Below are 14572 nucleotides of genomic sequence, written 5' to 3'. Positions count from 1 at the left end.
GTCCGCAAGGGCAGCCGGCAGGTCTGCCGCCCGGTCCCGCCCGCCGGGGCTAGCTGAGCCGGTCTGGGCGTCCCTTTCGCCCCGTGGGAACGCGTCTGACGTTCACAGCACACAATTCATTTTGCGGGCGATGGACACGATTTTAACGACGAGGCACCGCAGGGCTGCGCAGCCCACCCCACCGCCGCCGCTCACACTCCCACCTCGCAGAGGCCAGCCGCGGACACGGCGTTCTGCCACCGCGGCAGCCGCAGCCGCAGCCCACGCCCCCACGGGCCCCGGCCCCGCCCCCTGACCCGCCCCCACGACATCAGCGGCCCCGCCTCTCGGCGCTTCCCCTCGGCCCCGCCCCCGCCCCCGACGTGAGGGCGGGCTGCGCGCCGGCGTGGGGGGGCGTGGTCTCGGCCGCGACGCCGCGCCGCGTGCGGAGCCTGCGGCGGCCGTTGGCCGTTGGCGCGGCTTGGGCGGTTGTCTTGGAGAAGCAAGATGGCGGCGACGGCGCCCGCGGTGGTGCCGGAGGAGGACACGGAGCTGCGGGACCTGCTGGTGCAGACGCTGGAGAACAGCGGGGTTCTGAACCGCATCAAGGTGGGCCGGGCCGGGCCGCGGGGATGCCGGCTGTGCCCGCGGGCCGCAGGGCCTGCGCGGACGGCGGGCGTCACAAAGGGTCGCGCGGGGCCGCGTCGGGCCGCGGGCGGGGGGCGGCTCCCTGCGGGGCCGGGTCTCGGGGGCCGGGGGTGCGCTCCCGGGAGTGCGGGGCCCGGGTCGGCTTGTGCCGCAGCTGCCGGGCGGTGACCGGCGTGGGGTCGCGGACGCGGAGGCGGGGCCGAGCCGCGGGGCTGGGCGCTGGGAGCGGGCGGGGGAGGGCGGGGGTTCCCTGCGGGGGTCCTCTGCGGGGGGGGGGCTCCCTGCGGGGGTCCTCTGCGGGGGGCGGTTCCCTGCGGGGGTCCTCTGCGGGGGGGTTCCCTGCTGGGGGGGGGCTCTGCGGGGGGGTTCCCTGCGGGGGTCCTCTGCTGGGGGGCTCTCTGCGGGGGGGTTCCCTGCGGGGGTCCTCTGCGGGGTGGTTCCCTGCGGGGGTCCTCTGCGGGGGTCCTCTGCGGGGGGGGGATTCCCTGCGGGGGTCCTCTGCGGGGGGGGGGTCCCTGCGGGCGGGCGGGGGACACCCCGCGGCGCCTTCCCACCTCTCCGCCCCTGCCCGGTGGGCTTACCTGCCCGCGGGGCATTGCTGGCCCTAGGCCTAGGCTCTCAGAAGGTGGGACTGGGCCGGCGCCTGTGGAGCTTGGGTGTACGCCTGGGTCGTGACCGTGGCCTTCAAACTACTTCTGTTCCTTCACCTTTTTTTTAAAAGGCCGAGCTCCGAGCAGCTGTGTTTTTAGCATTAGAAGAGCAAGAGAAAGTAGAGGTAGGAGAAGCGCGACCTTCAACATCCCCACTCGCTTGTGTGTAATTCCGAGTACCTGCACGTTCTCCTGAATATGCAGGTACCGCTGTGGCGGGGGGTGGTTTTGAGCTGCGAAGGACTGACTTCCACTGCTGGGCCAGAGGGGAGACTATTCTCCTTTCGTCTGTATCTCAGCATTTCGGGGTGTCTAAGGGAGGTCGGGGTCGCAGTAGCTCTGGGGCCAGTAGTGAACCCTAGCTGGTGTAGACGCCTGTCTGTCGGGGGTCTGACGGGCAAGGTCACAGGGGCCCCATGGAGGAAGGCTTCGGTGGTCAGTGGGTCTGGGGCAGGATCCGCAGGATGCAGGACCTGTCCTGTGTAGTGTGCAGGCGAATGCCACCGGGTGGGGGGAATACAGTGTGCACCTCTTCTCAACTAGCTGACCCCTAGTTGTCTTAAAGTCATGTGCTCTTTGTCACTGTCACAAGTCCAACCACTTTTTCGTGTAAGTGCGTTCAGTTTTTTCCTGTCCCTCAGGTCTTCCCATCCCCCTGACATCGGCAAGAATTACCCCGTAACCAGGGGCTTCACCTTGTCGGAGCCGCGTCGGTCTGATCACCCCCCGCTTTAGACATAGGCGCCTGCTCCTGCTTTACAGCATGAAGTGCTGCTGCTCTTGGCCTTTCCGTGTTTGTCCGGGCGTCCGTCTTCTCTCAGCCGCCCTCTGTTCGTGTCTTGTCTGGGCCTCCTGCTCCACGTCTGAGAGACCGCAGCTCCTCCGCCTCCAGCCACACTCCCTCTGGGAGGAACCATGAGTGTCATTTCACTGAGCAGACTAAGCCCCCTCCTGCGTGGGCCACGTCAGCACTCAGTCGTCAACCAGCACCAGCCGAGCTGGCGGGCGCCTGCCTCGGTGAGGGTCCGAGCGGGCCGTGAGCCCTCTGGGCTCAGAGCTCTCACTTAGCTGTGCGCTGACCTGCTACCTCTCCTGCCTCCTGCACTCCCCGCAGCTGGCCCGGTCCGTCCTTCGCAGGGAAGTAGGAGCATGGGGTCGCTCGCGACTCTTTGTGTCTTCCCCTGCAGCTCCACGGCTCGGCTCGGGGAGAGCCGCCCTGCGCCCGGCCGCATCCGCACCTCCTCCGGCTTGGCTGCGGGTTCTTCGTCTGTCCAAGAATAGTCCCGTTCTCGGGGTTTTGCCTTCCAGGTACTCTCAGCAACTCGGCCGTTGACTGTGTCTTTGGCCTTGTCCTTGCTGTTGGTCCTTCTCTTGAGCATAGAGACGTGTTTGTATCTGTCTCAAGGACAAAGTTCTTTTCCTTAACTCATGTTCTGCTTTTAATCCCACTCGCATTTTCCCCCACAGTTGAATTTTGAAAGAATGTGTATGTCTTATTTCTTCTGTTCCAGGCACCCTTTAATACGTTAACATCTTAAATCCACTTAAATTCCCTTAGATGTCCTACACCTGAGACATTCCTTTGCTGGGGTCAAGAAGACTCTCCTTATTGAGTATATTTTCCTTCTAACCTGTGTTCTTAACTTAGTTGTTCTTTGTGGCATTTGACATTTTTAATTCCTCTCTCCTTTCCTGAAAATCTCCCTGGATTTTGGGACTTCTTTCTTTCTCTTTTCTCCTTTGAGCACTCCTTGCTCTGTTTCGTGCCGTCTTTTCTCTCTACACCGGGCTTACATCCTTGGTGTACTGCGCAGGAGCTCTCATTCTGTGTTTTCTCCCCGGATGACCTGAATTCTATCGGTGACTTCAGCCCTGAGCCCTGACCTGCCTTGTCGGCTTCAGACCCCTCTGTGACCCTGTCTGCCAGACTGGTCTTGCTTCTGGGGACGGCGGTTTGCCCGAGCAAGAAATCCGAGAGTTGCCTGTACCTTGCACTCTGCCCCCCGGCAGCTCTGCGGCTGAGCTGTGTGGGCTGAGCTGTGTGAGGAGGCCCTCCGCCGCCTTCCTGTCCAGTGCTGAGCTGCTGCTTTTGTGGGTGGCTTCACCCCTCCTCCTCTCCAGTCTCCTCTTTGCTCTTGTCACTCACCATCCTCCTGAAGTCCGTTCTCTGCAGTGCTCCTAGTTTGGCTGTTGATTATACACATCTGCTTTTGTTCCTCCATTTTTCTTTAAATACTTCAGTTGACTCGGTGTCTTAAAATTCCCTAGACCAACCTACCAAGGACCTTTGTGATCTTTCCCTGCCTTGTCTTTGTTTTTGTTTTTTATTAAACAACTTAATTGAGGTACAAATTACCTATAGTAAACCCAGTACACTTAAATGTGGTTTGTTACATTTTAATGTTTATGCAACCTTGAAACAGTCAGGATAGTGCACTGTATCCTTGAGCCTTGAAAGCTTCCTGAAATCCTTTGTGACACCCTGCCCCACCACACACCCCAGGGCCACCATGTATTTAAGAGCCACACATGCAGGATCCTACCGCCCAGACTCTCTTCTTTTTTGATCTGGCTGCATTCATTTGGCATAATGCATTTGAGATTCGCCCGTATTGTCCCGTGTATTCATAGCTCATTCTGTCTTTCCCCGTGTAGTGTGTATTGTACGGATGTGTGACGGTTTGTCGAGTCATTCATCTGTTGATGAGCCAGTTTTCTGGTGTTATAAATGGGCTTCCGTGAACCCTCACGTACATGTCTTTGCTTAGACCTATGCTTTTCTTGTGAGAAGATGCCTGCAGATAGGTCCTATGGTAGGGGTACTAACTCTTTAGAACATCACTAGACTCCTTTCCAAAGTGATTGCACGATTTACAATCCCAGCAGCAGAATGTGAGTCGTTATACTCATAATTCATTCGGTTCGCTTAAAAAGAAGCTCGAGTGAGCTAGAAGTATGTTTCCTGTATTCAAGTAAACGCATAATGGCAGAGGTAAGTTGGCCTGTGCATGACCCAAAGTCACGTCACATGATGCTGACGAGATGCGAATAGCAAGTGTGTAATTTGAGTCCTGCTCACAGTAAGCTATAAATGGAAGATATCTATGATGACAGCATGTCACCGTGTATTTAGAATGATAAACACTTGTTTTGTAGGTAAACGTAGTGCCATTTCACGTATGAGTAGCTGAAGGTCTAGCTTCTAAAGTCGTTTAATAAACAATTTGTGGAATATTTAAAAAATAAAAATAAATGCACATTTTCATGTGTGGTTTCATTTTATTAGCCTTGAGATAATAAATAGCATCAAAGAATTCCTGTAGTAATCAATAGTTGTAGAGTGGGCTTAACCATAATTTTATGAGTGACCATATTTTACTATATCTCTGCCAAAAATTAAGCTTTAAACCACGTTTTGTAGTTTTTAGGGTAAATGCATGACATACTATTTCATTTTTTTAACAGAACAAAACTCCTCTAGTCAATGAGAGCCTGAGAAAGTTTTTAAATACGAAAGATGGTAAGATGTTCAGTTTATTCTTGCTTATTTTGTCTGCCTCCGAATTTTCAAGTTCTATTTAGGAGCGATGTGGAGTTTCAGATTTTTTTTTTACAATTTTATTTATTTATTAGAGCGAGAGAGAGCGCACATGAAGGGGGTTGGGAAGGGCAGAGGAGAGAGAGGAGCAGGCTCCCCTCCAAGGGGGACCCGACGCAGGTAGCTCAATCCCCAGACCCTGAGATCACGACGTGGAGCCGAAGGCAGACACTTAACCAGTTGAGCCACCCAGGTGCCCTGACGAGTTTCAGATATTTTTTGAAGTCTGTGATTCTTATAGGTTCTCATTTTAAAATTGTGTTTTATTATGTAATTGTTAAGTTGTTTTGAATATCCTTGGTCATAGGAAATTGTTGGTTAAAACCAGTTTTTGTTTTTTTAAAAGGTTTTATTTAGTTGTTTGAGAGAGAGAGAGAGCGTGCACGAGAGGGGAGGTCAGAGGGAGAAGCAGACTCCCCATGGAGCTGGGAGCCCAACGTGGAACTTGATCCCAGGACTCCGGGATCATGACCTGAGCAGAAGGCAGTCGCTTAACCAACTGAGTCACCGGAGCGCCCCAAAACCAGTTTTAGTATAAGAAGCAGAGTACTCTCACGCACCTGCGGAATGTCGTTTTAGCACTAGTTAGCTTCACACGGTGCTAGTGAAAACACGAGATTGAGATTTTCATTGCTGGGGTTCTTTGAAGATAAATTTATCGTTTAAGCTTAGAAACCTCTCCTCGGGTGCCTGGGTGGCTCAGTGGGTTAAGCCGCTGCCTTCGGCTCAGGTCATGATCTCAGAGTCCTGGGATCGAGTCCCACATCGGGCTCTCTGCTCAGCAGGGAGCCTGCTTCCCTCTCTCTCTGCCTCTGCCTGCCTGTCTGTCTACTGTGATCTCTCCCTGTCAAATAAATAAATAAAATCTTTAAAAAAAAAAAAAAAAGAAACCTCTCCTCTTCAGTTGCTAAGTTACCCTTACCTGGTGGCGTTAGCGAAGGGGCTTGGGGCGCGCGCAGGTGTGCTCACCGCCTCTCCCGTCCTGCAGGCCGGCTGGCGGCTAGTCTGGTTGCGGAGTTTCTCCAGTTTTTCAATCTTGACTTCACCTTGGCCGTTTTTCAACCCGAAACCAGCACAGTAAGAGTCATGTTTTTTTGCATCTATCTTTGAAAGCGTCCTCGATACAAGTGCGCTCATTGTAACCTGAAATTTAACAAAATTTGATGTGTTAGAGGGTCTTGCATATAGATTATTTCCTGTAGTTAGTGTTTCGTTTGTCTTAACAGCCATCTGAGCTGTAGATGGCTGCTACCCACGCCGCTTCGTAGAACTCGGAGAGGAGGATTTTGTGGAAATAATTGTTCCGGTGTCCGCATCTGTTCATGAAGGCTTCGGATGCAGAGACTAGTTTAAAAGAAATCTATAACTTTTTAAATGGACGTTTTATTCATTAGGAAGACGATCTCTCTGAGTTTAGAGATATCTTTAATTCCAAAAATATTTTTCTTTAATCTCTGAAAGTCATTTGCATACTTCTGTGCACTCAGATCTCACTCGTTGTATCTTCTTCCCTAGTTTCAGTGTCTTGAAGGCCGAGAGAACTTAGCCCGAGATCTAGGTATTATCGAGGCAGAAGGTACTGTGGGTGGACCGTTGTTACTGGAGGTGATCAGACGTTGTCAGCAGAAGGAGAGAGGGCCACCCAATGGGGAGGTGAGTATCATTCCAGCCTCTGTCATCTTTGTCTGTTTTAATTATTGGCTACTCAGGGTCGCCATGTAGAGTTCTGCGTGCGTAGTGAATCGGAGTTTAAATGCAAAGAAGCTGTTCTTCAAAACACAACAAAACACAACAAAGCACACTTAGGTCGTGTGAGCGCACGTGCTGTTGAAAGTCGAGTCATGTCGGCTGAGTCTGGTGCCGTGCTTGTTTGCAGTTGGACACTCGGGAGCACTGGGGTCAGGGGTGGAGGGGACGAGGCTGGCTTTGGCCATGCGGGCCCCTCGCGGATCCGCCAGGCAGGATGGGGAGAGAGGCTGCCTTGTGGGCAGCGTGAGGCCGCACCGGGCAGGGCGCGTCGGGTGCCCGGACACTCGCCGGTTATCGTGAGGCCGCACCGGGCAGGGCGCGTCGGGTGCCCGGACACTCGCTGGTTATTGTCTTGTTACCGTTTTAAATGTAACAGAGCTGAATCAGAGGCCAGTTAATCAATTTTTGAACTTAAGGGCTTTTTAAAAACAGACTTAGAGCTATTGAGGCTGTTGATTGTGCTTAGTCTCTAAACATTTCTGAACTTCTGTGTTCTTGATTAGCTACTGCCTCTCTTGCTCCTCCCTTTTTAAAAACTTGCTAATGAGATGAAGTCTGATATCTGGTTACAAATGTTAGTTTTAGGTAGAGATCCTGTTTCTCTGGCACCCGGTTAGACCCGTGCTTTTAGTGACTGGTTTGTAAGTAAGAATGTGGGGCTGCGCACTCCCTGGGCTCCGTGTGGGGTCTCAGAGCGTGTTTTCTGTTAGAATCTTTTTTAACATCAGGGGAGCCTGACTGAGCACCCATTGCATAGAGGGCATAAGAAATAGGTGCTTTGAATTGAAAGATAAAATAGTTTGATGGGTGAGAAGAATTGAGCGTTAGTAAAGATGAACTGCGTTCCCATAAGGAAATGCACGCGGAAGTGGTGGCTTATGATAGTGGAGGGAGTGTATAGTGAATGGTTCGTACCACACATTTTAGGAGTCAAATCAGTTTTAGTTAAAGGGGAGCAGTGGTTTTTCAAGTGGAAATTTTGTTAAACTCAGTGAGAGTAGTGGAGAGGACTGGGGAGGTGTCCTAAGGAGGCTGTGGAGAGCTGGGCCAGGAGCAGGGGCTGTGGCTGGCTGGGTGCTGGGCCTGGTGTTGGAGTGAGGGGCAGGGACGGGGCTCTGGGGTGGGGGGCACTGCAGCAGAAGGGTGCATGGCAGGGGCGGGGGCGCTGCAGCGGCTTTTGGGTTCAGCTGTGTGGTGCTGGTGGCCCCCGTGCCCTGGTGTGTCCTCCCTTAGCTCAGAAGCAGGAGCGTGGGCTGAGCTAGGATGCTTGGGGTCACGTCCCAGCTCTGCCATGTCCTGTGTGTGACTCTCTGAAGTCACTTGACCTCCACGTGCTTTAGGTTGCTCACTCATGGCGTGGGGATGATGGGAAGAATGGCCTCGCGGGTGGTGGTGAGAACCGCGGGGAGTCAGGGTTGGGAAGGCTCGGCAGCAGCTTCCTGTGTAGGGACCTGCGAGCGTTGGCCTTTGTCGTCATTGTTGGTCATTTTGTCCTCATTACTGTTTGGTGACTCCTATGTCCAGCTCCGTCCTTCCCCAGCGTGAAGCTGGTCTCCAGCTCTTCCCCACACAGACCCCCTGGACACTCCCTAGCACATGTGCATCGTGTGTGATGAAACAGGCTTCATTCACTCGAGCGAAGCCGGAGTCGCAGAAGGTGAAGCATCTCGTCCTCCCGCTTCCAGTTCCTGCTCCCGGTTTCTCTGCTTGTGTCGGGTGTGCTTCTGTGACTCCTGCTTACAGTCCACGGAGCTGCCTCTGCTCGAGCCCGTGGCCCAGTCCTGTCAGGGAGGAGTCTCTGTCCCCTGCGGCAGCAGCGCGCCGTGGAAGAAAGCAGACTTGGTCGCTGCAGAGCTCCGTCTGCTGCTAGACAGGGCGTCTGCCTCAGACTGAGGCCCCGTCAGAGATTTCTTGTCTGGTTGGGTTGGTTTGAAAATGAAAAGTCAGGAAATGTGTTCTTTGTATGTCTTTCTGGCTGGTGGATCAGAAGCCGGCCCCGTCAGTTGGCCCTGATGCCAAGCTGGGTGTCTGTCAAACGGACACACGAGAAGACTTTTGTAACATCAAGAGGTCGTTTGACTTCTTGAAAGTTTGAAGCCGCTACGGAATACCCACTCCTTGCTACTTTCCCCTCTTGATACGGGGCGCGGCGTTTTCACTGGTCGTGTGCCTCTGTACAGACATAAATGGATGGTCAGATTCGTATTTAAAATTGGGAGCTCGCAGGTGTCCGTTTTGGCTTTCCCGTCTTCACTAGCGTTCTAACTTGGAGGGGGGAAAGCCTCTTCTTAGGTTGTATTAACCTCTGACTTCTGATGCTGGGGAAGAAAACTAGCTTTGGGTTCAGCCCGTTGAACTCAGTGATGCTTTCATGGAAAGGCGTTTGCAGACCACCTTAAGACGCAGGTTGCTGTGCCCCACGTCCTTTGCCGTGACTTTGAGTGGGTCTTGCAGGGCGTTGGCTGTCCCCCGGCATGGCGGGTCCCAGCGCTGGGTTGTGGGCCCCCTTGCTCCCCACGAGCACCTGCCGTCGCTCGGGTCCTGCTCCCCAGCACCTCTGCCAGCGCGCTCCACGGTCAGTGTGCGCCCTTCAGGCTTGCTGACTTCATCTTCAAGTTCAGCGCTTCATCTTCTGCGCCGCTCTTTACAGATTGCCGTCACTGTGCGGTGGCAGCCAGCTGGCTCCCAGGGTCCTCGGCCTTGGTGTTGAGATCCTGTGCGATGTGGCGCCCAACCACCTTTCCGGTTTTATGCCTTTTTGTGAAATGTGGAACCTTGTGCTTCAGCCAGACTTGGTTCTACTTAAAAGTGGCTTTTGCTTTCTTGCCTTCCCCTTGTCTGCTCTCCACCTGGAGCGGGGCACCGTCCCCACACCCAGCTGTGGAGTGTCCTCACTCACGGTCTCTCTTCCACTCTGCCTTCTGGGCTTTCTCCCTCTTCCTCCCTCTCTGCCGGCGGCTCTCGAAACGGAGGGCTGGGCTCTGCGCAGGTGTGGAAGCCGCCCGCGGTGGCCTGCTCCTCCCCACGCATCCCCTGGCTGGGACAAGGGCTTGGTCTCACCGTTGTATCCTTTGCAGGGTCCATCCCAACCCAACAGGGATTCTTCTTCTTTTTTTAAAAGATTTATTTGTTTATTTTAGAGGAAGCAGACATGGTGGGAGGGGCAGAGGGAGAAAGAATCCCAGCAGACGCCCCGCTGAGCGGGAGCCCGACGGGGGGCCGATCCCATGATCCTGAGATCATGACCTGAGCCGAAACCCAGCCTCCGACGCTCAAGCCGCTGAGCCACCTGGGCGCCCCCACAGGGGCTCTGAACAGACCCTGTGTTCAGGCTCGGTGGGAAGCTTTTGCAGACTTGTGCAGAGGAAGTACTCATTTGGAAGATGAATTTGTGAAGGTTAGAAGGTGAGATCGGGAGAAGGTCAAAGCCTAGAAGAAGTGGAATCTTCTGGAACGCTCATCTAGAAGGACTGGTGGCAATAAACGCAGACACAAATGGGCAGGTAAAGATTCCCCTGTAAAGGAAGAAGTGACAAGACTCGATAAATGAGTAAGACGGCAGACGGTTGGGTCTCAGGAGGACACGGGAGGAAGAAAAGTTTGCGACTGTGAAGCGGGGTTTTCGGCCCGGGAGAAGAGGAGGCCGTGCCAGAAGTCAGTGGCTGGAGGGGAGCCGCGGGTGTGGAGACCCGCACGGGTCCTGTTCCAAGTGCTGGAGTCGAGGTGGGACTCTGATATCAAATAGCCAACATTTGATACGCACGCGGTCACAGAGCTGTAACGGGGTCGTGGCTGAATCTCAGGAGGTCGTTTCCGTCCAAGAAACACTGAAACCTTTCTTCTTTGAGTTCAGCATAGTGCGGGGAAGGGACCAGTAGGTGCCCTGACGGCGGCGGTTTTGTGATGCTGCACGCGGCGCGGGGCCGTGCGGGGCCGTGCGGGGCGGTCCGTGCTCGGGGAGTGAGAGGACCGCAGCCGGCGCAGAGGAGGACGGGACGGCGGTAGGGCCTCTGCAGGGTGTGCCGTGTCCGCAGACAGCCGCCGCTCGGGACTCGGGGCGCAGTGGAGGAGGAGCGGGGCCGGAGGGGGTGCGAGCAGGTGCGTGCGAGTCCCGGGGCCGGCTGCCCCCCACGGCGGGGCCCCCAGGGAGGGCTTCTCCGGGCGCGCTCAGCCCAGCACGGAGCGGCCTGTTCGGGGTGACGGGGTCAGATGTGTGGGTAATTAGAATCCAAGTGTGTTTTGTTTTGTTTTTGCTGGAGTACAATTGGTGAAAATCTAATAAGGATATTTATATTATTTAGAAAGTTCAAAACACCAATATTGTATAGTGGTTTTAAATGCCAGAATTCTGTTGAAGCTTAATAGTATATTTATGTTTTATTTTAAAATATGTTTTAATCTGAAACTGAAATATTTCAGGGTGCACTAGAGCTGTCTGATGTTCATTCTCCACCAAAGTCACCAGAAGGCAAAACCAGTGCTCACAGCAATCCCAGTAAGGTGAGTGGGCCACGGGCACGGGGGCTTCTGCACTCTGACTCCCCGGTGGGCCGCGGGCACGGGGGGGGGGAGGGGCTTCTGCGCTCAGACCCCCGGGGCTCGGCTTCCCCTCCTCGTCCTCCTGGGTGCAGGTTCTGTTTGTAGCGCAAGTGCCGTGCACTGTCTTGACGTCGCGTTTCTCCCTTTAACGAAGCATGTATTTAAAACGTGTTCTCTTGGGAGTGTTTTGAATTTTGTGTCCTAGGAAGGAACGCAGTGTTGAATCACGGAATTGTGGGGGTTTGGGACTCATTCGGTACTTGGGAAATTTTCTTCCTTAGTTGGCAGAGGATTTACTTTTCATTATAAATCCTAGCTCTAGGAGACTGGGTTCCTGGCCGTTGTTCCAGGATATTATTATGTTGAGTGTTGAAGACGGATGGCCAGTTTAGAATTGTAAATCGTAATGGCTTTTTATATTAATGAGCTATTGGGAGGATTTATAATAAAACGTGTGCGCTCTGGAGGTGTGTGTGGCTTATGGGTTGGTAAAATTAAGGCCTCTGGTGGCAGGAGTTTGATGTATTGGAGAAAAGTGCCGAGCGGAACACTGGAATTGAAAGTCCAGGGTCCCAGGAGCGGATAGAGCGTGCCCGTTAGGGGACATGTTGTCTCGGGCCTGGTTGCAGCGCCCTGTGTGTTGGTACAGCCGAGCAGTCCTACCCGAGCACTGGTTGGGGTCAGGTGTGTTGTGATCATTGCTGTGACTCCCATTTTGCAGGATGAGGGTGAGGCCCTGGAGCCCACTGTGTGGGCCTGCTGGTGTCGTGACTCGTGGCCACAGCGGGACCTCCGCAATGAGGTGACTTCTTGGGGGTTCCTCTCTGTCAGGTGCCTGGACTCACACACCAGGGAGCAGCCCCTGTGGTTTGGTTACTGGGTCTTTGATGGTGTTGCTCCTTTTCATGTTTTCAATTTGGGAATCAAAGGATTATATGGTTTATTTCCAGCTGAGGGAAGAGACCGTCATGCTGTTTGTAGCTGTCCCTTCGCTCCGAGATCTAGTTAGCGTTAGCCTTCTCTGGGGGGGGGGGGGGGTTCCTTCCATGCTCCCGGGAGGCTGTCACCATGGTTACAGAGAGATGAAGGTTGTGAGTAAATTTAAAAAGTCCCTTTAAGTGAGTTGTCAGATACAGGAGCCTCGGTAAAAAAGCTTTGCTTCCTGTGCTCATGTCTGGCTGTGACGGGGTGAACGTTAACACATTTTCCAGAGGATCAGTCCCTGTAGCCCTGGGCTCTCGGGAAGTTCTCTTTGTAGCAGATCGTTATTCTGGGAAGCAGAGCAGCAGCAGGGGCCTTGTGCACGGGGTGTGTCTTCAGGATGACAGAGTAAAGTCTTTGATGTATTTTCTCTACACAAATTTTATTTTCAAGATCTAAGAACTCTGATGAGGATCCTTTAAGTCAGTCAGGATCTGTTGCTTGAAACACAGAGAAGTGCTGGTCGTTGTAGAGGTGGACTTGGAGAGCAGCGAGCTGTCCTCCAGCTGTCCCCCCGTGCTCCTCGCCCCTGCCGGCGGCCGGTGCGGCGGGGAGGCCCGTGGGGGGCCGTGGCCGTGCCCACAGGGCAGTGGCCGACTCGTGGCAAGAGGAGGTCTCCTGGCGGCAGGGGAGCTGCAGTTCCCTGTAGTTCTGAGGTTGCGGATCGGGGTCTCAGCACTCTGCTCGCCTTTTCCTTGCCAGTTGTCTGTCTTCTCTCGGTGGTCTTTGAATCATGGTGGGCTCTCAGGACACCTGGTCAGGCTGGGCGCCACGGAGAGCACTCGGGGCTGTGGGATGTTGTGTCCAAGCCAAGGGTCCGGCCCGACCCGCAGAAACCCGCTCAGTGTGCTCCCAAGCGAGGCGAGGGGAGGCCGGGGCAGCTCTTAGGGGAGGCTTCTCTGGAGGCCAGGCCTGGCTTTGCCACGGAGCACCGACCGGAGCGTGGTTCTGCCCACAGCGGCCGGTGGCCGTGGGGGGACTGTGGGACCCAGTCTCCGCGAGGCACAGTCGTTACGTGCCACGTGAACCACGGGAGGAGAAGAGAGTTAAGGAATGAGAAAAAAAAATGTGGGTTTCAGAAAGGAACATAACGATTAGGTTCTCCGTTCTTCAGAGCTTTTTTTTTTTTTTAAGATTTTATTTACTTGAGAGAGAGAACAGCGGGGGAGCATCAGGGAGAGAGAAGCAGACTCTCCACGAGCAGGGACCCCCTTCCCCCACCAGATTTGGGGCTTGATCCCAGGACCATGGGAACATGACCTGAGCTGGAGGCAGATGCTTAACTCACTGAGCCACCCAGGCACGCCCTTGAGAGCTTTTCTAATAGGAAATTTTATTAGTCTGGTTATGGATTAGTTTCTTTGTAAAGATAAATACTTTTTAGTAAAATGTCATTTTATTCTCATGCTCAGATACCAAGGTATAAAGGACAAGGTAAGAAGAAGACAAGCGGGCAGAAGTCTGGTGCCAAGGTAACACGCTGAGGGGGCAGAGGGAAGAAGCAGCCGTGCCGCGGCAGACCACCGGCTCTGCCGGCCTCCTGTGGGCCCCAGCCCGCTCCTGGACCCGAGCGCAGTGCTCTGTGCTGGTGTCGCTGTGTCCCGGCTGTGGTCAGCCTGTGATCAAGCCTTGTGGCCTAAAACACAAAGTAATTTGACTTCTCGATTTTTACCCAGGTGAAAATCATACTGTGGGATTTTACAGATGTGCTGTCAGTTTGAGAATTCCTTCTTTTCTTGGCAGAATAGGTATTTTCCTTTTGAGCAGACGGGTGTATATACATCTTCATGTTAAGATTTTCATCTGAGGTAAATAGAGAAACTACTTTTTGGGTAAGTTAGAGTTGATAAATTAAAGGCCACACTTCGTTTCTTTCAAGACATTTTTGTGAGTGTTGAGCCTTCGGCAGCGTGTCCGAGGAGCTCTGCCTCGCAGCCCCGGCTCCCGGGGGACCTGCGGGGCCGCGCAGGCCTGGGCCAGCTCTGCGGCGGTGGGCCCTCGGCTGCCTCGTCTTCCTCCCGGAACGTGCCAGAAATCCACAAGCCAGTCGGTGCGCTGCTTTGAACATTTAAATACTGCGGGTCTTAAATGCGCTAATCACTGCGCTTGCACTTGTTTGGAATAAGACACGTTTGGTGCCAGGAGAGTCTTCGGTTCTTCTGACGCTTGCTTGATGAGTAGCCTATGGAAGACCTTCAAAGTTAAATGATTATTTTGTATTAAATTTTGTATTGAATTAAAAATACAATTTTTAAAGAAATTGTATTTGCTGCGGTAGCTGGCTTTAGTTCTGGTGGTCTCACCGGTGCGTCCCCGTTACTCCGTTCAGGTGTTTCGTGTTCCCGCCCGCGGAGACTCGGGAGGTTACTTAGCAAGCAGGTGCGGCCTGGTCCCTGGCGGGAGCTGCTGGCTGCAGGGCTGCGGCGAG

The 14572-nt window shown here is 54.0% G+C and overlaps 1 protein-coding gene across 8 annotated transcripts in view; it reads left to right on the top strand.

Annotated features, from left to right (window-relative positions):
- Positions 1–359: 359 nt before the first annotated feature.
- The window catches only part of CEP43 (centrosomal protein 43), a 29774-nt gene continuing 15561 nt past the window's right edge, over positions 360–14572 (top strand). For 2 of the 8 annotated variants that reach the window (XR_014311718.1, XM_082730499.1), the window contains exons 1-7: positions 389–588; positions 1349–1402; positions 4743–4797; positions 5864–5952; positions 6391–6528; positions 11044–11124; positions 13557–13616. Coding sequence is in view for 6 of the 8 variants with exons in the window: in XM_082730499.1 (XP_082586625.1) it covers positions 487–588; positions 1349–1402; positions 4743–4797; positions 5864–5952; positions 6391–6528; positions 11044–11124; positions 13557–13616 (579 nt within the window). In the remaining 2 variants the exon portion in view is untranslated. Of the gene's footprint in view, positions 589–1348; positions 1403–4742; positions 4798–5863; positions 5953–6390; positions 6529–11043; positions 11125–13556; positions 13617–14572 lie in introns of all 8 variants that reach the window. The other 6 variants (XM_082730498.1, XM_082730497.1, XR_014311719.1 and 3 more) reach the window with 4 other exon arrangements.

The sequence above is a fragment of the Mustela nivalis genome (assembly GCF_964662115.1).
Source record: "Mustela nivalis genome assembly, chromosome: 5".
NCBI lineage: Eukaryota > Metazoa > Chordata > Mammalia > Carnivora > Mustelidae > Mustela > Mustela nivalis.
This window is presented reverse-complemented; position numbering and strand designations above follow the sequence as displayed.